Raw genomic sequence first — 25,735 nt, 5'->3', positions numbered from 1 at the left:
TCTGTTGAAGTGCCATTTACCTGGGCCCAATTGGCCTCTAGCCACAGGAGTGGTTTCATGAACTACTACTTTCAGAAGTGAAATATTAGTTGTTCCTTTACAATGGTTTATCTTGCTGCATTGAGTTTGGCTTGTCTACATTGCAGAACTCCACTTTGGGGAGTAAGAGAGGCTGATACTGGGAAAGGATTTACATTTGCCCCCCGGTTTCACTGACGGGTTTGCAGCAATGAATGTCTGTGGAGCAGAGAAAGACTACTTTACCAACTTCAAAAAGATGATTTTTCTTGCCACTGAGTATGAACTCTGTACTTCCTTGTCTCTTTCATATTTCTGTCCCAATAAATCATACTGGTGGCCATTCCAAATACTGTTTTTTTCCCTATTTAAATGCACTAGCTTGGAACACATTTGTGTTCACCGGTGTTTCTTCGTGACTGTTCGTCATTCTTCCTTATATACTGTTGCTGGGAATAGACTTATTAAATATTTTGGGAATTCATTCTGTTAGAAATTTTCTCCCAGCATAAGTAGATAGTATCCTACTGAACAAAAGCCAGTTATCATCAAATAAGAGGGGATTGAGTTGGTCAAAATAATGCATGTTGTGTTTTATTACTTGTTGCTTACTTTTGCTTGTTGTTAACATGTTAAGTAAAAGGAGACAGTAATGTAATGGATCACGATTCATTTTGGATACACGGTTAAAAGTCTGACCAAATTTATGAAGTCTTTCTTGCTTCCTCTTCTACCCAGTATGGAGGAAATATTTTGGTTTTGCCATTAAATGTCCTGTATGCTTCAACGCAAAGGAACCTTTAAGTTCAAGCTAGAACTGATAATATTTTTTATATAATTGCATTTGTTTTATTAAATAATAAAGATGTCCCTGACTTCACTTGCAGCACACATAAGCCCATAGATTTTTTTCAAGGGAAGTTTCAGAATTTTCATTTAAGATGTCAGAAGAAAATGTAGCTATCAGAATATTAGCACTGAAAAATATGGAAAGGTGAGTAAAGGGCAGAGGCAGATTTTCACCTGCCTTCTTGATATAGTTAATAACAAATGCATCTGTATTATATATCTGTTTAAACCACATAAATGTGTATGCAAGTTATATAAGTAGATAGAGTAAAACTTTGCAATCTCCCCGAAAGAAACCTACACCTTAACTCTTTCAGGCTCTCATCAGATGAGCTACTTGTTTCTTTTACTGAAATAACTCGCACACCAACCTGCTTAGAAGCCTAGTGCTGACCAGTCTTCCACTTTGCTGTCTGCTAAGAACCAGACAGCATCATTTCTGACCCTTTTTAGCAGGCGTAGAGACTTTTGTCTCTGATTCAGCAACACTAGGGCCATCCATAATTTTCAAGTGCTACTTTATTTCTGCTAGTTACTCTAATTTGACTAACAACAGTCTTTTCTCATTTTCTTGGCTTGTTGTAAAGCTTCTAAAGTCTTGCTCACTTTTTTTTTCCACAGGATGTCTCATGTAAGTGAAATGTGGTGCTATCATTGGAAATGGAAGCTGCAGCACTGTCTCTGCTTGTTTACTATGTATATCTTATATATGCAGCAAGCAGGTAAGTCATCAAATTATCTTTTTGTTTTAATAAATGGCCTAGGACCAGAGTTTGATGTCTAAGGATTATGCTTACCTATGACTGAATTATGTACAACATAACATTTTGATCAAAGTGATGCATTATAATTATTAATCATGATTTGATAAGTTGGGTCATATTTTCTGATACTGCTGAATTTTCTTCTTTTTTTAAATTTACTGTTGTTAATTGGCTTTGGTTTTGTTTTCTTTGACTTTGAATTCCTTCATTTTGCCCGTCCATTTGCATTTACCTTGTTAATACCTACTTTTCTTTTGAATTTCTTTCAGTTGTTGGAATATTGCAAGTTCTTTCATTTTCCACAGTACTGTTTGTGCTTATAGATGATGCATTCAGTACCCCTTCACTCTAATTCTGAGCTGTAAAATAACTGTAGTGTGCTTATTATTTTTAAATGCTTTTATGATTCAAATAATAGAAACATTCCTCAGCAAACTGTAGTACATAAGGTAATCCTGCGCTGTAAAGAACAGTCATTTTAAACTTAGCATCATCTTGGTCTGTAGTGATACTTGAGTACAGAGTAATGTAACACATTCCAACTGTTTTCTTTAAACATATGAATGAGAGATTTCATTTACTAAATGTCTTTTCCTAACCACTAAGAGTGCAAAATATTTTAAGAGCTCCAGCTGCTTTACTGGAAAAAAAAAATGAAAAAGATCTGGAGTTTATTCTGGAGCATATGAAAATTTTGGAGCAGCTTTTAGTGCTCAGCTAATTCCATATCAGATGGGTAGTTTTGCTGTTACAGACTTGCCATTGGAAAAAAGGATGGTTTATATATAGAGTTTCTAGCTTCTTTGATGTTGTTTTTGCTTTAAATAAAAAGTGCAGTGTTGTGTTTTTTTTAACTTGAACTTGTTATTTAGAGAAAATGCAGTAGCTGTACAGTAGCAGTTTCCAGCTTCATGTCACTTTAATAGGTGTTTTCCATTTCCATTAAATTGTGTAGCCAGAAATGTACTTAGGGCCTAACTCCCACCCGTTGCTCTGTTGGCTGATGGCCTTTGTGTTCCTGGGCAATAAGTGATCCTTGGTGATGCAGCTGCCATCCTCAACACAAAGTAAAAAATCAGCAAAATCTGCTCTAATTTCAGCTGCTGGGGGCTGTTATTGGGTGACTAGAGCATTAAACTAGAACATTAAGACCCAAAGACTATTAGTCTTTGCTGATTCCTTTTGATAAAAGTTTAGTTATCAAAAGTGCAGGTGACACAGCAAGAGTAAGTTTCATGAGCCAGAAGGTCCTAGTCAGTATGCTGTGAGTACAGAGAAAGCCAACTACAAATGAATTCAGCTAACCACAGCATACCGTTGCTGCCTGTGCTGGTACTAAACAAGTAGATGGGTCAAAAGCCCTTTGCCAAACTCCAATATGCATTTCTACAAAATCATATATGCCCCTGGGTTAACTACTTCAACAGTAAAGAGGTTGATGCTGTTGGGTTGGTAAAGCAGGCAAAGTGATGTTGTTAATTTGGTCTGCTCTATTACAGTTATTGTCCGTGCCCTTTCTTAAGGTGCTGGCTTGGTATGTAGGAGACTCGGAAACAGGTCTCTGGTGGAAATCAGGGCAGAGACCTGAACGTGAGTCTTCTGCATCTCAAGTATGTGCCCCTGGGGGCTTTTTCTTTGTTGCTTTGGCTGGGAAAGATTTGAAATCTTCAAAACTTTCAATAAATGGAAAAGACATTTCCCTATCTGTGTGAATGATGAGTAGATAAATAAGGTAAACTGCAAACACCCAGGTTCAGTAGACAAATGTTTGCTGTTCGACAGTGAGAGAGATCATAGATAGTCTCCTGTTAATACTTGGCTGAAATGAAAATGAGACATTAACCTTTACAGCAACCTGTCATTTGGTAGTACTTGCCTGTAGACCCTCAGGGCTCATGTTTCTTTTTATGTTGGTTATGCTGCAAAATGGAGTCTTTTCTTTATATGTATAGGTTATGCTGCAAAATGGAGTCTTTTCATCTGTTGGGACTTTTGTTGCTTCAGTGGGTTTTCTTTTTGTTGGTTTTTTTTTAATTATTTTTAAAATAGAACAAGGCAGACAAGGTGGGAAGCACTGCTGCTCCTGCATTATTTTGTGTTCTTAAAAGATATTGGTCACTTTGGTTGTGGATTCATGCAGTATCCATAATCTCTCTGGCATCTTAAGTTTTACTGAAATTACTGTAGAAATATCATAAAACCTGATATTCATCCAGCTATAAATTTAGGAATCTGTAAACTTAGAAAGCTATTGGGGGCTATTAATCTTTGCCTAGAGGAGGTTAGATACAAGTGAGGGATTTAGATTATCAGGTACAAGTGTTACGGATTATTTAAGGGGCAACTCATACGGATAAAAATATCAGTCATGCTGTGACACTGAAAAAATGCAAAAATAATAATTTTATAGTTTAACCTGAGAAGAATTACAGGACTTGGCCTCCTTTCAGAAACAAAGCTTAGGAGAAGGATTACACAGAAAAAAAAACTTAGAACAGAAGCAGGATGGTCTGTGAAAAGGATGTTTAGCCACAAAATTATGAGTAAGGCACTGACAAACAGGTGCAGCAGTGGAGCATAATCCCAAAATACAGGTGTGGTACCTCAGAAGAATCAACAGATGGACTCTGACACTAAGAAGGGCAGGAAAAAAATATAAAAGTAAATAAATTATGAATCTCAGCAGTCGTAACTGTTTTTGCATACTGGCTTCAGATCATGTGTTGTATCATGAGGTGAAGTTACAGAGCAGCCCTGTAAGCAACTTGACATGTTTCCATTCCTGTCTAGGATAGACATCCCTGAAGGTCTTGAGTTAGTCATTTGGCTGTGCCTCAGTTTCCCTGCCAATAATGATGAGTGCATGTCTTGCTTCCCTTGTAAACAGCTTGCCTACCTTCCAGTGAAAGGACTGTATAGAGGCTGCTGAGATGTTAGAATGGTGGCATTTTAAACAGAATTAGTTAAATCCACTTTTATCTGAGATTCAGGCATTCCTAACTTTCAATTTGTATGTACATGTTGTTGGTTCCAGAGAGTCAAAAAGAGAACGAAAAGAGTGAACAGAGTTCTGGAAAACATAACTAATGAGGACAGACAGAAGGAGGTAGGATGATTTAGGTCTGTGCTCTCTATGGTAACCCAGGAGCAGAACTGGAGTATATTCAGTGACCTTAAATGCAGATTCCAGTTTACAAAGTTACTTTCCAATCTAGTTTTAAAAGGTCTTGTCAGTACTGGTCTTCCAGTGTTTTGAACATTGCACATTTAGAGGAGACTGCAATATCCTCATAAGAGTTTTACCTTGTTCTGTCCTCAGTAGGTACATGATTGTGTAAGAGTCAGTAGCTGCTTTAAATTTTGGCTACCATGCAACTATATTTAGTTTTATTCAGGATGTGGAAAATACTAATTTTAATAAAGCCATGGGTGCACCTACAATTTTTCTTACACTACTTCTGCATTGCTTCCCATGCAGTTGTTATCATGGAATTACGGCAACTAGCTTATGTCAGAGTGAGCATTTGTCCTTTTGTTCATCAATCAGTAAAGTGCATTGGTGTCTGTAGTCATGTTTCCATATCCTCAAAAGGCTTTAATCAATCCCCAAGAGCTCACTTAAGAGTAAGTGTCAATTCTATAACAGTCACTGAAACGTTAATTTCATTTAATTTAGTGGTGATTCAAAATTTGTGCTGTTTTTATTTTGTCAAGAAAAAATGAGGTGAGAAAAAAGAATAAATCTGAAAACAGGTCCTTTACCCACATGGCTGATACTGGTCCACAATACAGGATCTTCTCTGTCTGTCATCCTCTTTAATTGGGCCTGTGTAGATAAAGGAGGGATTAAAGTCCTCCTTTGTTTATGGGAGAGTTTCAGAGTGACTCTGCAGGCTCAGGAGCCTAATAAGAAATGGGAAGGGAGTATGGTGGGAAGTATTGCTCATGCCACCAGCACTAGCCGCAAGAGTTAGTCACGTTGCCCTCTGTGAAAATGGATCCGGTTTTATCTGAAACGGCCCATGTCAGGAAATGTGTATTTTCACCACAGATCTGAAACTGCCTACCCCAGACAAGGGCCAAAGATCCTATCACTGAGCAAATGATGAAATGGCTGTCAGCACATTCCCTTATCTTCCTTTCTCTTAACATGTGCATATTAGGAGCCAAAGTGCCAAGACATTCATCCAGTCAGTCAGCACAATCCTCACATATGGTGGGAAGTCAGGGGATGATTTTGTAACCTTATTACTGATGCTTTATGAAACTTCACCTATGGTATTGCCGTGGTGGGAACAGGCACGCATATATTGCTGAGCAGGATAAAACTGACTGACAGTGCTGTCCCTGACTGGGGCATGGAAATTCATGTTTCAGGAAGTTACGAAAAAGCTCAAAAAACCTTAAACGTACTCAGTCTGGCAGTCTCTTTCCTTACACAGGCGTAATTGAGAGATTAGTCAGAAGGAGTCTGGATATTTAATCAATAGTGGAAAGGTACTTTTATTCTTTCCCCTTTCTCTGTCAGTCTGATTTTATATTTTAATGTAGCTTAAGAAAAGCAAATCATCAATACTTTATGTTCTGTTGAACATCTAAATTTCTGTGGGGTTGGGGCATGTGTTTAGAATTTCTGTTCATATAAATCTTGCGAAGGAAAAGTTACTAGTTGGCTTTCTTGTATTTCCCTTAGTTGACAGTTTGTTAATGTAAAAGTAAATCACTGTTGGAATGAATTTCACAGGAAGGTGCCTCTCATTACCTCTGTTTACTTTTTAGCTGTAATTTTTTGATGCTGCTGATAATTCTTTTCCCTAAAGTGTTTCGACCTTATTGCATTAACCATAACAATACTGCCTTAAAAGCACAGTGATTTTTTTCCCTCCTCTGATATGTACTTGTAGCCAAACCCAAATGGAGGTCAGTCAAACATCACAGAAATTCAGACTGACTAGGACCTCATTTTACAGGTTCTCTGCACTCCTTTATTAGAAGATAGGCTAAATAATATACTTCTCTCCAAATAATACACCTTTAAAGAAAGAATTTACCTTTCACTGAAGGCTCTATCTTAATGACCTTTAGGCTTTAGAATCTGTTTATAACTTATTCTTACCTATTTTTTTTCTGTTCACTGTTAAAAATTAAAAACGTTGTCAAATGACAATTTTTGAGTTTGTCAGTATTGTCTATGACAACAGACAGTAAAAGTATCTAGCTAAGTGACAGATCCAGCAATAGAATGACTTGTGGCCAGCTGGACTGTGCTTTACAAAAGGCTGCCTCTGATAGAGGTTATTATGTAAAAGAAATTATTCTTTATGGTATTTGTCAGTTGGATCAATAAAGTGAATGGACATTTTGAAACAAAATGAGTTTTGTCTCATTAAAAGACAAGTCTTTCTTTGAAAATGTAACTTTTTCTGTTTTGTGGATTAATAATGCAAGAAATGTTGCATCATAAAGTGCAGGTCTTAACAGAAGTTTTCCAGATGGGAGTTCTTTACATATAAGTTTAGCAATCATGTGACATGCACTTTAGTAAGTACTACAATTAATATAGAGTAATAAAATTATTTATTTCATATACAAGTGAACCTTTTAGAGGTGAGTTACTACCAATGTCAAGTCAGAATTTCTCAATCAAAAGGGCTGGTCTTGCAGGTTTTAGATGCATATTATTATGTCCATGATTGGTTTGCTAAAATATTGGATTTGTGTACTTAATGGGATTGCTTAAGTGATTTGCACAAGGTGCAACATGTAAGGTTCACTAGATCAAGGCTTCTGTTATCACTGATAAATGAAATGTTAGAACTTACATTACAACCACAGCACAGAGATACCTCAGATAATGTATGGGCAAGTATATCTATGTATGGACAAGACATTTTTCAAGAATCTAGAAAAAAAAAAAAAGGTGAATGAATTTAGGTGCAATTTGGAAAGAAACTAAGAAATAGGAAGACCCACATGGAAAATTACATTCCTTGTTAAGATTGTGTATACCAATACCTCTGATTAAATAATTCACCCATACAGATTCAGAATTTCTTCTTCCCATCACGGAAAAGAAAAATTGCCTTCCCATGATAGGAAAGTAAAGTACTTCAACTGTAGACCATAAAGATTTTCTACAGAGTTAACTAAAATATTAGTGTAACAGTGTTAAGCTACATCACAGAAGTACATCCCTTACTGTGGTACATTGACCCAAAACTACTTTTCCTGCCGTAATACACGCAGGGAAAGGGAGGGGAGGGCTTCAAGAAGCACCTCGTGTTTTGTCTGGGTTCATTGCTTGATGGTCTGCTCAGTTCCTGTAAATGACAATCTAAGCTCTAACTTTTACTGCAGTATCGGAAAGTTAAGTGCATAATTCATAGTTAGAGTTTTGTTTATGTAGTCTGGCCTCCAGGTATCATTCATGCTAATTCATTTATTGACCTTATCTTGAAGGATGAAACCACTTTTCTCTCTGAGCCCAGCTCCAGTCATAATTTTTTGGTAGCACTATGAATTTGAACTCCTTTTTTCTCATCTTTCATGTTGTAGTTTTTACCCTATTGTCCGGGACAACAGCAGTTGGAGCAGTATGTTGACTGTTTTCAATTTGTTAGTTGGAAATATTTTTGCTAATTGTCCTCAAGATTTCAGCCCCCAAGCACACTCGCCAATTCCCATTCTGGGAATTTCCCCTTCAGTAATTTCTGAAGGTATTTTCAGTTATTTACTGGTTTATCCAAATTCCAGTGCAGCAAATAGTCACTTTTGACAAGAGATGCCACCACAGTGGGAACTCAGATTGCTTAATACAGCAAAACTGCAGCTATATCAAGTACTTATATCCTATAGAAGTGTAAACATGTCCTATTTTCAAACAGCTTATTTTTTGAAAGTTTTTATGGACTGAAACATTGTGTGTTGGAAAGTATTTTTCTCAATTTAAAGAGTGACAGAAAGTTTGTTCCCATTCTTGAAACCAATTTTCCTCTGGATATACCTGAAGTAGTCCAATTGTCTTCCAATACACTGTAAAACAGCTGCTTTTTTTTCACAGCTAAATAACTGTGAGAGTTAGCTGTTGAAGAACACAGGGGATATCCATGAAAAGATCGTCACACAGCTAGCCTAATTTTTGAAAGGATACAATGCAGTCAGAGTTTTCCCAGTTCCGGGTTTTTTCCCCTCATGATTATGCTTCTTAATGGGTGTCAGACAGAAAACTGCAACTCGCTATCTTGAACAGAGTTTGTTTTGTTCAGATGCGTGCTCTGGTTTCTCATAGCTCTTTTAATTATGAGCTGTGCGGTGACAAATCCATACTATGAAGCTGAAGGCATTTTTTTGTTCAGCACTTGCTTTTTAGGTGGAGAAAAAGGCCTCATGGTTGCAGTTATGACAGAGGCATTTGTACAAGTGACTCCATCCCCTGATTTTTGTTCTTTTGGTGTGAGGAGTGAAGAAAAATGTTTCTCATTGTCTTGAATTTACAAGGTTTAAATTTTAAATCTTTTACTATTTTTTATTGTAATTATGTGTCTAAGTATTTTCCAGTTCCAGAGTATGTTAGTCATGTATCATAGTGCACTTTTCAGAAACTAGAAGCATACAGAGAATCCTGAAATCATCCTCTCTGCCGAGTCATTAAGAATACACAGCAGAACATCAATTATATGTCTTTTGTGCTGAAATGTAAAATGAGAGATATTGTGATGGATGTGGGTGTCCACCTATCCAATGTTTTGAACAAAAAAACCCTGCCCAAATGGTGTCCAATTGCTCTTGGATTTTAACTTTGGTTTAAAGATTTTTAAATTTCAAGAAGTCGTATCTATAATGTCCACACAAAAATAAAAGGGTGAAATGGTGGTGTTGAACAGAGGCATCATTCATACAATGAGTTAGAAGTTGTGCGTTTTGTAAAAAAATAAATGTTTGACTGATGAAACTGTTGAAAGGAAGCGTAGCAGTAAAAGCAATGAGCCACTTCCCCTGCATGGGTAAGCCTGGTACGTCCAATGTGCTGTGTGCAACAGCTGTTCTGGTTACTGTGTATTATGTGACTAGTTTATAAAATGTAGGCTTTTTTTCTTGGAACTGTCAAATTTTGGCTGTATATTGTTTCCCTGATGTCCAGTATTTTGATCTTCTTTCTAATTGGGTGTGCTTCTGCTAAAAACTTACTGTTGGAACTGGCAAAAGATGTTGTATACCAGCAATGCCGTCAGTCAGGCCTTCCCTCTGTCTGTCTCTGCATATGGAAAATTATTCTTCTGTTAAGTGATTATTTTACAAGTGAATTGCATTTAACCTTCTGTGTTCTCAGAATGGTCTCAGTGAAAGTCAAAATGATAGAAGTAGCACTGGTATGATGTTAGATTTCTCCTTCTGCTGGCACATGGCAATCAGGAGATAGTGCTGAGGATTAAAAAAGCAAACATCTGTATATACACTCCCTCCCTCTAATAAAATCTGTGCATATTTTTCACCTGTGGGTAATACCAAATGAGTGGGTTCTAAACCCCTTGCCAAATGCTAGTAACTTGGAAGTTATCTACAAATAATAGATGTCTGGCTTAGTCAGTTGTCTTTAGTTTTGGGTGATTTTCTCCCCCCTGCTGTCAGCAGCATTGATTTACACGATACAAGTATTCACTTTTAGGCAACTGCTATAGTTACTGATCCTTTTGACTGTTACCCTCAATGAAACTATCTGAAATTGTTCTGTATTGTTTATAGCATATCAGAATTTAGTGACTGGCAACTTAATTATATAATCAACAACTGAACTCAAGATTTTAGGAAAAATAATCGCCTATTTTCTTGTGCTTGGCTACATAAATCTTTTCTGAATAGCACATTATAGCAATGGAATGTATCAGATGCCAGAAATGTAGCTGAGAAGAGTCCAGTCCTTAAAGCTATTGTTTTCAAAACATTTATCTTGCTTTATCATCTTAATCAGTTTTCTAAAATAATAAATACTCTGAATCTGAAAGAGAAAATGACAATGTTGATTTTAAAATTTCACATTTTCTTATTTCTAGAAAGAATTAATTTTCTGAAATAAAATATATTTTTTCAAGAAAGTAAAGAAGAATAACTGTTACTAATAACATGATTGAAAAAATAATAAAATTAATTCGTAGCAAGCATGCCATTTCCTTTTTTTATGCCTAGCAATTGTGAAATTAAGACTGAGCTGCTTTAACCTTGAAATAGTTTTGCACACCTTTTGGAATAAAACATAAGGAAACTCTTGAGTAAATGTTCAGATGTATTCAATCTGGTGGTTCCTTCATTTCAGCTCTATTGCATAACGTTGATTTTGCTGAGTCCCAGCAAAGGCAATGCAAGTGTTAACACCCCTTTGAATAACAGTTTAGAGACGTAACTGTTGAACACTTCAGAAAATCCCTCCCCATATAGAAACTCTTTGGAAGTTGATGGCTTGGCCAAACAATGTTCTGATGTCAGAAGAAGCCAAAGTTCTGCCCCATGCCTTCAAGAGATTTAACTTGCATAGTGCTGCAGCAGTGCTGTTCAGTGTTCGGAGAGGAAAAGGATTTAAAGAATGAAAGAAGAGTTGCTGTGTACGCTTGGTAGCAATTGTATGTTGTAACTTGTGGGTTTTGTCTGCAGATTACCGTAATCTCACCCAGTAATTCTTGAAATGGAAGAGGGTTTTGTATTCTGCTTTCTGTCTTTGTAATCCCCATGTCATGGGAATTCTGACTTGGTACTTAAGAACAGACTTAAGCTCTAGCAAAAATAACCTCAAATGCACAAACTCTCCTGGAACAACAGATATTGAAAGACTTTTTCTTCCAGCACTCTTCATGCTTTATGTGGGACGCGATACGTTTTGAGGAGTTCAAAGCACCTCATATTCCCAGAGATTCAGTGGGAAATGAGCATTCTCAGCACTCCCAAAAGCTAAGCTGAGGAGAAGACAGCATTTTTGCTATATCTCCCTTTTTCAGCTAGGTTTACTGCATCTGGTTGGGGACTGTTCAATAACTGGCAGAGCCAGTTGAAACATCATAAGAATCCAGACATCCACTTTTGCTTCTACCTACCTACCCATAATTCATAATCTGCCTGGTCTTTTATCCTAACATAGAGAGCAAAGATTTTTTTTTTAATTCTTTAAATGGCTTGCTTTTAATTATAGTGGCATGAAAGATTTTTTGAGCTTTCCTCATATTTTACTGTAGTGTGTGTGTTTCTAGTGAGAAGATAGCTCAGCCTGGCCGGCAGTCTAATCTTTACGATGAGGTCTGCAATGCTTCTTATCTTAATCAGCTACTGTGTTTATTCACTTGAAATATGTGAAAATCTGAAGAAATATCTACTAAGAGGGATCAAAACAAACTAAGAAAAAAAAAGAACAACAAAAAACCCCCACACAAAAACAAAAAAAAAAAACAAAAGACCCACCAAAAAACCCAACACCCCTTTCAGTAAATTGTGGTGTTTCACATCAGATTTCTATTAGCTTTTCTTTACAGAATTCATTGTAAGGAATGGCAGTAGAATGGAAAGTAAACTTGCATTTTTTTTAAAAGACAACCAACCAAAGAAACCTCAAAATGTCTTCAGCCAGAATCTGGTCACAAAACAAGCATGTTATGAGTCACAGACATAAATTACTTAATAGTGGTTAGTGAAAATTAAAGGAAACTTTTTTTCCCTCTTCCCAAGCAGCTCTTCTGTGGTACTTGCAATTTGTTCTTTATAATTTGTCATAATTTAATAGTCTTCATGTTTGTAGTTCATATAATTTATATTCTCCCTCACAATAGTTCTCACAAATAGTCCCCATTTGTCCTTTTCCTCATAAAACCTACAGTGTTGGAATGTAAACTTAAAAGTATATATATAAGTGTCGATGGTAACATATATCATGATCAAACGCTATGCAAGTAGGCTTTGTATTGCCGAGATAGTCTATACATTGAAGAACTAGTATCCTGAAATGCAAAGAGATAATCTGCTCCATTAGATCCCATTGTTGGGCTATATTTGTCAGTGGTTATGCAAAATGCTGAAGGCCATATGCTCAGTCTAAACACTGATCTGGTGCATATGTTCCCGTATTGGCCTTTCTTGGGGTTATATAAAACACATAAGGAGTTTTCAGTAAGACTAACAATTCACCTGCTATGTTTTTAAAGTTATAATGCAACTCCATGAAAGTTGTTCACTAAAGGTTACAATATAAATGTCAAATAGTAATAATGATGGTATTTTATTTTAGTCTCCATGTAGCCTGATCTTTAATAAGTAAAATAATATTAGTTATCATCATATCTCACTAGAGATACATTGTCTGGATGTTGGATCAGCCATTACCCTGTGCTTGTGTACTGCCATAAATAGTTACTTGACTTGTTCTTTGGTTCTACTTTAAAAGTACAATTAATTGTGTGATAAAAATGCCTATAAAACATTATATTTTTATGACACAAGTTAAACTTTAATACAGGAAAATGTTTAGCTAAACTTTTACAACAGTTTACAGGCAAATATACATATGGAAACACATTACTGTGTATATTTGGATTGTGCAGGTGGCTCTCCTGTACTGCCTGTGAATGCTGACAGATTTGTAAGTCTAGCCCAATAGCACAGAACCTTTGTCCACACTTTAAGTGAATTTTGATCCTGAATATGGGCTGCTTTAGTCACGGAAAAATAGATACGTGTGAGACTTGACTAAATAATGTTTTTTGTTGTGAGCACCTGTTTATCATCAGTAATATGAGAGGTTTGAGTGAATATCCAGGCTCCCAATTGTATGTGGATATTGCCATGTCCATGTAATTTATGTTTTCTAATTATGACACAGTATGTCTCTGACTCTTGTCTGCTACGGATGGCTGAGCAAATGAATTTCGTTGCTGTCTTGAATGTATCTCATTTTCTGTGCCTAATTTAAAGCTATAGAGTTAGCAGTTGAAGTAAATAGGAACAGTGTTTTACTATATTAACCTCAACATAATGCTGCAAATTATGAGCAAGTTAGCTCTTGCATATCTGAGATTAGACACTTAATGTCAAAGGGTTCTTCCCAGCTACTATCCCACTATCCCAAAGAATATTCCCCAGCTACTCTTCTATAAAATTAATTTAAGAATACTTGTTCTCTCACAGTCATATTATAAGTTCTTAATTCATAACTGTTGGGGAAATGTTCAGATGAACTCATGTTCAGCACAGGAGAGCTCACAAGGAAATCAGTGATTTGATTCTGTCTCAGGAGAGGACTGGAATTCCTGCAAGGCTGAGGGTCATACATGGAAGAACGGAGGTAAAGGAGGATACAAAAAAGTTGCTTATTTCATGGAATTTGTCCTTCCTGTGCACTGAATGAGGTCCTGCAGAAGCGGTAGTGTGTGATTATGTAATTGAAGGGTTTTTTCAATTATCTGTGCACAAAAGTCAAAGGAAGGTTAACTCTGGTATTTCCTAACTTCAGTAGTCCTTGATTGTTCAATCCTAATGGTGTCTGCATGTTTCTGGGAGAGTTTTATATTGTTGGCATGTAAGTGTATATGCGGATAACAGTATAATTAGAGATGCTTACCTAGAATTTTAACCCATATGCGGAGCAGAAAATCTTTGTTAACAAAATGTTGTTTACTTATTTTTCTTGTTTTGCTCATTCTCACTTTATCAGAATGTTCTCCACCATATTTTTGAGACAATTTAAGGAAGCTGAGATTGGCAGTGAATGGAGTAATCAAGTCACTTCACTGTGAAGCAGTTCGCTTAGGGGTAGAACTTTCCTTTGAATTTAGTAATTTATCGTGGCCTTTGAATGACCAAGCAGGTAGAATAGTAGCAACCTGGTTCTGTATGACCCATGCAACACCAGAACAGAGTATTTCATAATGAAGTAGAAAAAAAGAACAGAGGGGTATTCTGTTGTAGTGCTTGCTATGTGCTACTATCACTTGTAAGATCAAAAGGGGGTTGGGGACGGAGATTCCCTTCAATTATTTATTCCATCCATAACTTCAAGGAGATCTGGTTTTATACATTTGAAATATTTCCTTTCTTTAGCTTCTATAATATTCTTTCCAGGTACTGTGCATAGGGGTTTTGGGTTTGTTTCTTTTGTTTGTTTGGGTTTGGTTTTGTGTTGCAGTTTTGGGTTTCTTTTTGTTTTCAGTTTGTTTGTTTGGGGTTTTTGTTCATTTGTTTTTTTTATGGCACTGTAATTTGTAGCTTATTGATGATTGATTTATGTCATCCTGTTGCAAAAAGAAAACAAAACACTTTTTGTTTGCAACAGAGGATTCAGTGTTTCACTTAGCAAAAGACAGACAAGAAAATACCTATCATCTAATGAGGAGATGTTAAGGCTTGTACTTCTGCAGTGTTAGTTTCTGGATGAGCATCTGGGGAATGTTAGAGTTTGGATGAGTAGGTCCTCTGTAGACTGAGGTTTGAATGAAGGTGGCATTTTGCTAGGAAATGGGTTCTTGGAAATGCATGAATCTTTCTGTGTATCTGAAGTAATGGCAGGGTGCCCAGAGCTTTGTGGAAAGATGCCCACTTCTTCAGCAATAAATAAAATAAGTAAATAAATAAATATATTTAGTCAAGGGTAGGATATCTTTGATGTGAAGATCTTCTGCTAGATGAAAGACTGCAGCTGGCATGCAGTGCCAGGCACCCCCCTGTTTCCTTAGCGCCTCTGGTGCCAACATCCTCAAAAAGAACAAGGATTGTAATCCTTAAAACATCAGATTTGAAAAAGGATTTCCTTTAGAGCTGAAGTTGTTTTTCTTACCCTCCAGACATGTAGGTAGTGGTTGGACAAATGAGTCTTCCAGAAATTAAGAAATGTTTAATAACTGTGGCTGTTTTCAGATTACAGATCATGAAATAATTAAATTTTCCTGTAACTGTGGACAAGATCTGATGCCCATCTTCTCTTGGAACAGAAGTAGGTCTGTTACTGGTTTAGGCCGGGATGGAAGAAGCCCAGTGTTCATAGATGGGCACCTGAAATAAAGGAGTTAAAGCCTACGTACATGATTCTTCCCCTCAAAACTCTCCCAAACTTCAACTGTTTCCATTTTGGGAATGAAAATCTCACTGAGGCTGGTGTGGCTTGCCTGTTTAGTAACCTGCAATAGATTTCTGCCAACTAGTTGCCCACTGTCCCTTTGAACTCCCACATCCACAGTTGTCCTCAGGCAGGGAGTGCCACATATCCACTTCCTGCTGCATGAAGAGCCACCTTGTTCTCCTTGGTTTGAACCTGGCTTCTGTAACAAGGGGCTACCATGACAGTGAGCAGATAGCCCCTCTCCCAGTTTTTCTTGTCACCATGGACATTTTGTAGACCTTTTTCAGGTCTCTATTACATCATCTCTTTCCCAATCTGAAGAGTACTTGATTACTCCTTCGCTTGCCCTGACCATCTCAACCCAAAACCCCCACCCAGACATCCTCTGCCTGTGGCTCAGAGGTTTCATTTAAGCCCAGGCTGCAATACCTCTGCATGCCCTGGACTGTCAGCTAGCTGGGAGCAGCAGGAGTTGGGCAGCCTCTGATGGAGAAGAATATGGGAGCTGGGGCAACCCTAGTGCAGACAGGGCCCTCACTGCCCAGGTGCAGTGCCACCACATCAGAGCCAGTTTAGCAGACAGGGCAAGGCAATGAACCAGGTCCAGGGACCATCCAGGAAGTGGGGTCAGGAGCAGCCAGAGACAGATACATCTACAACATACATCCAGCAAGAACTGAAAGCCAATTAAAGTCTTTCAGTGCACTCAGGGCACTGTCAGTTATGTACATCGAATTTTGTCTTTTTTTTTCGCTTATTCAGTCTAACCAATAAGAGACTCACTTCTCAGTTCTGTACAATTTGCTTTCAACGTATCTACTATCTGGAGTAGCTTTCTATCATCAGCAAACTTTGTCTATACTCTTCTACTGCTTTTTCAGATACTCTCTGAATATGGTACCTGATGTTGATCCCAGCAAAGACCCTTGTGGAACTCTGCTGGTGACTTTCTTGCATTTTTACAGCTTCACATTTACTCCTGTGCCCTGCCTCTTAGCCAGTTATTTATCCCTGCCAGAACCTTCCTCATTAAGTAATGGCTGCTTAGTTTCCTTTAAAGCCTTTGGCAAAAGTCTTTGACAGAAATTTTCTGGATATCCAAGTGAACTGTGTCAAGTGGGTCACATTTACCCACATAGAGTGAGTGAACCCTGCAGAGAACTCTCAAGAGGTTTGTAAGACAAAATGTTGCTTTACAGAAGGCATGTTGACTCTCCCAAATAGATTTTATTTATCCAGGTGTCCACTAATTCTAGCATTTCTTATGCCACAGGTCCCTTGTGGTAGCCATGGCAGTAGTCTGCTCAGTGAGAAAAATAAAACTGGAGTAAACCAGTTTTACCTGACTGCCAGTTACTGGCAACCTTTACAGGTGCTAACATTATTAGCAAATCATCAGGATGTATGACTTGTAATTACACTGCTGTTCCAAGATCTCTAGACTAAGACTTCATCTTGCAAAAATAGGCTAGAAAATAATAGGATGTGTTTGATCATGCTGACAAGCGTGGAAAGGACTGAGTGGTACTTCTAGTACTTTATTAAAATGTAATGAAAGGTTTGAGCAGCTCACTTGAGTGGTGGTTCCTCATTGTAATTTTGTCCTAGAGCCTCTCTTGTGGCTCACAACCCTGAACATTAGCAGAACTTTTTCAGTTGCAGTAAATAGCTAGACCACAGTTTGACTATCTTGAGAAAGGAACCAGCATTTGGTTTTCATACAATTCTCCTTCAGAGTGTGAAAGGGAGAAAAGAACAATCACTGGAGAAAGAAAGCATTAATTTCTGCTTTCTTCTGAAATGAAGAAGAGACAGAAATAAACTAAAATGCAGGAGGAGCCAAGATAGTCTGCAATTCACCATATATGGGATATGTTCTGTCTCACAAGTGTAGAGACAAACCTGTTACTCTGCACAGTGCACATGTGGTAGTCATAGCACTAACAGTACTACCTCTCCCTGAAAGGACAGAGCACTTCTGCATATCCTCATATCAACTCAGATATGGTCACATAAATACAATAGATTAATTCTTACTGGTAAGCAGTTCAGAGATCATCTGGTTGACATCAGAGGTTTTTATACCTTTCTGTTTGAAAGGCCACGCAGAAGTCAGTTCTAAGTGGAAGATAAGCACTGTTGTGCTAGTTTTGTTTTTTTAATAATCCCAAATGCCAAGAAACTTCTGATACTATTACTTCCTGGAAAGTAATTGTTTTCTTAGAACAGGAAGGCTTGTAACTTGTAAATGAAATAGCAAGGATTATATTTGCAGGGAATAACCAAATTGGTTTAAAGAAAATTTAAGTATAAGAGAAAATAGTATTAATGAGAATACCCAAATTACTTAATGTAGTTGAACTATCAGGCTTTTAAATCCCTTCGGGCTGTCAGCATTACAACTGGAACAGTAGCTTTTCCTACATTCCACTTTACAAAATTATATGTATATATATATATGGCATGATTCGCAGCTAGAACTTCTTAGAGTTCTTTTAAAATTAATGATGTTGCTGGTGTGCAATGTAGACGCATGGGCAAGAATTTAGTAGAATGTCTCTTTATGCTTTGTCTAGAATGTTTTCCCCATGTTTTTATTCTAAAGTTATATTTGCCACTTTAAGTGCCAAATAGGAGGAAAATCAGGTACTCCTAATTACTGTAATACATTTCTAATATACCTGTTTTCCATAGTATCTTGATTTTACTACAGTGTTTACCATCACTTTGACTTCTTGAGGTTAAGAAATTTCCACACTGGAACTACTATTTTCTTATTGTAACTGTCATTTGCCATGAAATGATACATTTCACATTGTATCTGTGATAAGAGTCATGGATTAAAACCAGAACAAGGTGATTTCCCATTAAAGCTCCTGCTTTGACTTTCAAAATGAAACCAGACCTTTGGTTGGTCTTGGAGACACAGTTCTGGGAGGAGGACCAGCTTCAGGCAGAGCAGAGAGTTCATAGAATCATAGAATGGTTTGGATTGGAAGGGACCTTAAGGATCATCTAGTTCCAACCCTCCTGCCATGGTCAAGGACACCTTCCAGCAGACCAGGTTGCTCAAAGCCTCATCCCACACTGACGTTGAGCACAGTAGTTGCTTTAAGTGGAAGTCTGCTATAGGCAGCAGAGCAGCTGTAATCCTGATACATACAGCCCAAGGTAACCTCACTACCATTAAGGAAGGGATGTGAATGTGTGGCTTATGCTGGAGGAGGTGGGATCACCCGTGCAAGTAGCAGCAGTGACATTTCATACTGATAAAAGCAATAGTTGCTGCAAGTTTGGCTTTCCAGACCTCTCCTGACAACTCTTCCTCACACCTGTATCACTTAACCCGCTCTGTCCCTTATACTTTGCTGGAATTGCTTCATCACAGCCCTTTCTCCACGGACAGGCTAAATCAGATCATTCTTACTTTACTGAGAAGACTCTAAGCATGGTCGGGTTTATTTTTGTTGATTTGTCCTATTTGGAAAGTTGATATGATCAGCTGGTTTAGGCTATGGTACTCCAAGATTTTTGTTACCATTTTGCGTTTGTTTTGTTGGTAGAGTCAGCCTCAGAGGCAGCACCTGTGAACAGACAGGACATTTGAGAAGCAAAGCTGAAATTGTCTGTCTAGTCATAAATGAAAGAAGGCAGTCTGGCAAATGTTCGCAAGTCGTACCTGGGATGAACCTAGGAATTGCTTGATTACTTACAAACGGCCTCCTGCCATTTCCGTAATTAAAAAGTGCTTAAAGTTGCTGCTGACACTTTGTTTTAGTTCAGACTGCAGGCTGGAAGCAGATTTATAAGATGAGCTAAGAAAGCGTTTAGCTTGCCACTATTACTACTGTGTAGTGCAGCGTGTGATTCAGTAGTGGAAGATGTGCTCTCATGGTTTAACCCCAGCAGGTAATTAAGTAACATGCAGCCACTCCCTCACTCCTTGTACTCCCAGGGTGGGATGAGGAGGAGAATTGGTAAAAGATAAAAGCTGTGGGTTGAGATAAGAACAGTTTAATTTAGAAATCAAGTAAAACATAGTAATAGTAATAGTAATTAATAGTAATGGAAAGGCAAGAGTGAGAATAAAGCCCAAGAAAAACAAGTGATGTACAATGCAATTGCTCACCACCCGCTCACTGATGCCCAGCTCATCCCCAAACAGTGATGGCAGTTCTCACACAACTCTCCACAGTTTGTATGCTGAGCATGACATGCTGTGGTGTGGGATACCCCTTTGGCTAGTTTGGGTGAGCTGTCTTGTCTCTGCTCCCTCCTGACTTCTAGCTTACCTCCTCACTTGTAAAGCATGGGAAACTGAAAAGTTCTTGATTTAGTGTAAGCACAGTGTGTTATCAGCATTGTTCTCAGACTAAAGACAAAGCACAGTACTGCACCAGCTACTAGGAAGAAAATTAACTCTATCCCAGCAGAAACCAAGACATGTGGTCACAGTTTCATGGCCATTTAGATCAGGATTATATCAAATTTTGTTTCTATAACAGTGCCTAGATACAAGTGGGTACTTGAGTGAGTCTTTTCAGCACTGTAGGCCTCTCTCATCTTGAAAGGATAGCATTTTGCCCAGTGGTGTCCCAGACAGACCATGAAGCAGTGCTCTGCCAGTTTCCTAACTGATCCAGAGACGACTGAAGAATATATGCAATCAGTTACCATCTGAGCTATTATATAAGAAGTTTCCTTCTTCTAGTTGTTGCAGCCTGATCATAATGACTCAGTTATCACATGCTATAAAATTCTATAATTGCTGTTAGCTGTATGCTGTCAGAGCCTGTTTTGGCTGTTCTGGCTGAGTAGTCTTGAGACTTGAATATAGGAGGGGATGGGAACTGCCTGGATGGAGAAACCCCTGCAGTCATGAGAGTCACAGGAGAGCTGTCTAGCACACCTGAAGGCTTTTCAAACTACAGATGGATCTCCAGTGCTCTGTCTCACTGCAGTTTACTTCACAATAGCGCTTAAAACTACAAAGAGGAAAGAAAATATTAGCATTCCTTGAAAGCTGTTTGGATGAGGAATGGAGTTGTTATTAAATCAGAAAGAAAATACTAGCATTCCTTGAAAGCTGTTTGGATGAGGAATGGGGTTGTTATTAAATCAGACTGCTTTCTTGTTTTTCTCCAAATAAATTTTGTTGAAACTGAAAAGTCTAAATTTTAAAGAAAAGTGACAGGATGAAAATCTAGCAGAAATGTTTTGATGATGGAAGAAAAAATACTGCTTTGAAAATTTAAAGCAAAGTTTTAAATAATTGTTTTGAATTTACTTCAATATTTTAAAAGTTTCCTTAAACTTTTATAGGCAATACCAATGAAATGTTTTGATTCACTTGAAGTGACTTATTTGATATATTTTGCAGAATATTTTTTTGAAGATTTTTTTATTTTTTCCTTTTTTGGGAATACGTTTTCCTGTCCAGTTATTCCTGTGCTGCTTATTTCCAAGGGGGTCCAGTTGACAGCTGTTATGTTTTAATCTTCCAGTTATTTCTTTGCTACATGAAATTAACATGCCTGGATCTGCTGTCCAGGTATTAGGTTCATATTAGATTTAATACCTGCAGGTATTAAAAGATTTCTCGACTTTTCTGTGCACACTGAGGGAGATCTATGCTGAAGCTGCCCTGTTGGTTTGCACAAACTGCTCAGTAACTTTCACTGGAAAGCTTGTAATGGTTGGTGCTTGTGTCAGCCATACAGCCAATAAAATAGATTCAATTGTTTTGATTTCATAAGAAATAGGAGGTCTGGGCAGCAGCTGTTTTGTAGAGCTTGGCACTAGGGTCAACTGGAGTAGTTAGAATAAGAAGGAATACTTACAGTAAGGAGCTCTTTATAAATACTGTATCTTAGTTAAGCTACTAGCTGGGAGTCCTCGATAAAAAAATCTAGAAGAAAGAAAACATTAAGTCACAAAGTTTTATTGATTGACCTCTTAACTAAAGCCCTAGTCTTAACCACATGGATCTGTCATAAGTCAAAATAAAACTCAGATGATACATCTAAAAATTCTGCCATTCCTTCCACAGAAGCCATAGTTCTAAGCTTAGTCACTGACTTGTGTTGAAGGAATGCTGTCACAGGACTGTAGCAAGGTGGATTTAGGTCAACATGACAGCGCACAGAATACAATAACTACTTAGTTATGCACATAGGTAGTGTGAAGGGAATTGTTTAATTTTTCTTGTCTGTGGCAGTTAAACACTGTGGTCAGGGTGAAATGCAAGACTTCCTTTATTTCCTGTTTACATAGACTCTATCCTCTTTACTGTGTGCTCCCTAATGATGGTTTTGGACTCTCTCGTTTCTTCTTGTTCCTCAGTGCTCTCACAGCCTGTTCAGCTTAGTTCTCCCACAGCCATGGTTTTGGACTAATTTCTGCAGAGCTGTTGAGAACTCATTCATGACTCATTCTTCTCTTGCTTGCATGAGAGAAATATGCCCACTAAAAAAAATCTCACTGTGGCATGGCATGACGAACTTGTTAAGTATGCTGAGTTGTGTTTTAGCAGGTCTTTGTGCCGGGTTCCAACCTATACACTGCAACATTAATATGCTTCCTCCTAATGCCTACCCATAGGGTAGCCTGATGGATGTTTTGGAATATCCTTGTTCTTAAGATGCAGTATGTCAGAGTCAGAAGGAGCTACTATTAGGAGAAATAGAGAGTCAGATGCCATAGAATCATAGAATGGTTTGGGTTGGAAAGGACCTTAAAGATCATCTAGTTGCAATGCCCCTGCAGGGGCACCTTCCATTAGACCAAGTTGCTTCAAGCCCCATCCAACCTGGCCTTGAACACTCCCAGGGATGAGGCAGCCACTACTTCCCTGGGCAACCTGTTCCAGTGTCTCACCACCCTGACAGGGAAGAATTTCTTCCTAGTATCTAATTCAAATCTACCCTCTTTCAGTTAAAAGCCATTCCTCTTTGTCCTACCTTTACACACCCTTGTAAAAAGTCCCTCTTCAGATTCCTTGCAGGCCTCCTTTAGGTACTGGAAGGCTGCTGTAAGATCTCCCCTGAGCCTTCTCTTCTCCAGGCTGAACAAGTCCAACTCTCTCAGCCTGTCTTCATAGGAGAGGTACTCCAGCCCCCTGATCATTGATACAGCCCTTAGTGTGTTTTCACCAGGCTTTGTCTGCCTTTTTCTGTTCCACCTTTGTGCAAGTACAATGATATGATCATTTAGGAAGCAAAGTGGTGTAATGGTATGCCTTTCCTTATTTTCCATGGCTGTAGCTTTCCTGTTATGACTCTGTGTTACAGCTAGGACTCACCAACAGTTAGCTCTCTGTTTTTAGGCCACTTCTTACCTTTCCTGACACTAGTGAAATGAAGGTAACGTATTGCCCACATCAGGCCTTGCACTGATATTTTTCTTTCCCTCCATAAATATTCTGTGATATGCTTTCAGTCTAAACCTCCCCTTTGGCAAAATGAGCCTGTTTCCTGTTGTCCTATCACTTGTTGCTTTGGAGAAGAGATCAGACACCTCTTCGCTCCATCCTCTTTTCAAGTAGTTGTAGAGAGCGATATGGTCCCCCCTGAGCCTTCTCTTCTCCAGACTAAACAACCTGAGTTCCCTCAGCCACTCCTCATTAAGACTTGTTCTTCCACACTCTTCACCAGCTTTGTTGCCCTTCTGTGGACCCGCTCCAGCAAATCAATGTCTCTCCTGTAGTAAGGTGCCCAGAACTGAGCATAGTATTTAAGGGGTGGCCTCACCAGTGCCAAGGATAGGGGGACAATCACTGCCCTAGTCCTGCTGGCTATGCTGTTTCTGATACAGGCCAGGATGCTGTTGGCCTTCTTGGCTGCCTGGGCACAAGCTGCTCATGTTCAGTGACTCAGTCAACACACCCAGGTCCTTTTCCACCAAGCAGCTTTTCATCCACTCTTCCCCAAGCCTGTAGCTCTGCATGGGGTTGTTGTGGGCCAAGTGCAGGACCTGGCACTCTGCCTTGTTGAACCTCATGAAATTGGCCACAGCTCATTGATCCAGCCTGCCCAGATCTCTCTGTAGAGCCTTCTTACCCTTAAACAGATCAGCACCCCCAGCCAACTTGATGTCATCTGCAGATTTACTGAGGGTGTGCTCGAACCCCTCATCCAGATCATCAATAAAGATATTAAACAACACTGGCCCTAATACCAAGCCCTGAGGGACAACACTAGTGACTGATCACCAGCTTGATGTGACACTATCAACATTCTTCGGGCTCTGCCATCTAGCCATTGTTTTACCCAGCAAAGAATACACCTATCTGGGCCATGATGGTGACACATGTTGGCTTGCTGGAACTTCAAAGCTTTGTAGAATACAAAAAAGACATGCAGAGTTTCATATTTCAGGGAGATATTTAAAAAAATAGCCTCAGACAGAAGGAATATGGGAGCAATCCAGGGCTTGGCTGTCATTAATTGAATAGTTCAGGCAATTAACACAGTACAATGTGTTAAAGGTCAAGTAAAGGTACAATACTTGGTTATAAATGTTAGAGTATAGTCATCATTAAGAGAGAACAGTTTGTCCGTTTAGTTTTATAGAAGGATGATGCCATAAAGTTCTGTCTCATACTCACTTCCCGTCTCATTTCAAGGAACACTGTGCACCTGTCATTATACTTCCTAATCTTTTAAAACCCCTTAAACTGTGTCTCCAGAACTAACAAAATACCTTTTTCCTGTCTGCTTTATATGTAAATAACAGATTCATGAAAGAGGTTTCCTTTGGTTGATTGGCTTGGTTTGGTTTCAGTAATTACAGAGCAAGTCAATTGTAAAACTCTGAAGTTTCCACTAAGTGGCAAGCGCTTTAGATTTGTTTCCAAATAATGCCGATGATTGCAGAACCATGGCAAAAAATGAACTTCCTTCACACGAAGCAAGTTCTTTTAACACTAAGAAAGCATTCTTTTCTTATAATAAACTGAGTAACTTGCTGGTTTAGATTCGGGGAAACAAGAAGCTTTAAGTCTACTATTAGAATTCGTCTTTCAGTGAAGAACTGATTTCTCCTGGAGTCTGAGATTTGAAGCTGTCCAGTATTACACAATTACATGCTATACACGTTTTGAACACAGAGACCAGTTTAGCTTTTTTTTTAGCTTTTTTCGCTTAAAAAAAATCACTATCTAGAAATCTGTACATTAAGAGGTAGAGAAGACAAATAATAAAAACAAGACATAAGGCATGTTGAAACCTAACAGAGGTCTCCAAGCCAAGCTTAGTTAAACCTATTATAGTTTCCTTGCTAAAAAGAGAGTATGTCCAGGTTTTATGTGTTAAGTGGTCATAGTTGACAAAACAGACACAGTTAGGTCAGTTATTTATTTCTGATTTGATCATTGTGAATATGTTTTCTTGCTTTCAGTAAAGAAGCAAGATGTAGAAAGTAGGGCACACACTGTACGTCCTCAAGGAGTTAAATACATGTGGTTTCATCAGAATCAAATTCCTAACTTTGAAGTCCATTCACCATGGAATATTTTTCTCTATGAAACTAGTAGAAAAAGCTGATAGAGTTGGGAAAAGTACTGGAATGTGTAGGGAGATTTCTTGATTGATTGCAGTGGGAGTTCAGTGGCTAGAGTGATGGGAGATCTGGATCGAGGTTAGAAAAATAAATCACATAGCCTAAACTGACAAAAATGAAAGGTTCAGGTCTAGTCAAACAAAGATCAGTCATTGTAAGCTTAATGGAAGTAGTAAGGAGACACTTGACAGCTTAATACAGACTTTGCCGTCTGTGTTCATAACATTTTCTTTGCTGCCGTTACGTAAAGGAAAGAATACACGAACAACCCAGGGGTGGAAATGTTAATACAGCAGTGAAAGAATTACTGGTTTGAGCTAGATATGTCATTCCCTTCCATCTTTACATTTGATAGAAACACCAGGATAAGAAAGCAGTTTTAGGTACTGTATCACTGAAATTATTCTAAAGCCATAATGAATGCCTTGTTTGAAAACATTGATTAAAAAGCATCGAGATG

The 25,735-nt window shown here is 38.2% G+C and overlaps 1 protein-coding gene across 7 annotated transcripts in view; it reads left to right on the top strand.

The window, feature by feature from the left end:
- The window catches only part of ADGRG6 (adhesion G protein-coupled receptor G6), a 110,745-nt gene that overhangs the window by 9,485 nt on the left and 75,525 nt on the right, over positions 1 to 25,735 (top strand). For all 7 annotated transcript variants that reach the window (XM_057407099.1, XM_057407142.1, XM_057407128.1 and 4 more), the window contains exon 2: positions 1,489 to 1,589. In XM_057407099.1, coding sequence (XP_057263082.1) covers positions 1,490 to 1,589 — 100 coding nt within the window. In that variant the 5' untranslated portion in view covers position 1,489. The remainder of the gene's footprint in view (positions 1 to 1,488; positions 1,590 to 25,735) is intronic.

The sequence above is a fragment of the Pezoporus wallicus genome, unplaced genomic scaffold, assembly GCF_028554395.1.
Source record: "Pezoporus wallicus isolate ANWC-B61680 ecotype Strahan unplaced genomic scaffold, APGP_CSIRO_Pwel_v1 contig_3817, whole genome shotgun sequence".
In the NCBI taxonomy this organism is placed as follows: domain Eukaryota; kingdom Metazoa; phylum Chordata; class Aves; order Psittaciformes; family Psittacidae; genus Pezoporus; species Pezoporus wallicus.
This window is presented reverse-complemented; position numbering and strand designations above follow the sequence as displayed.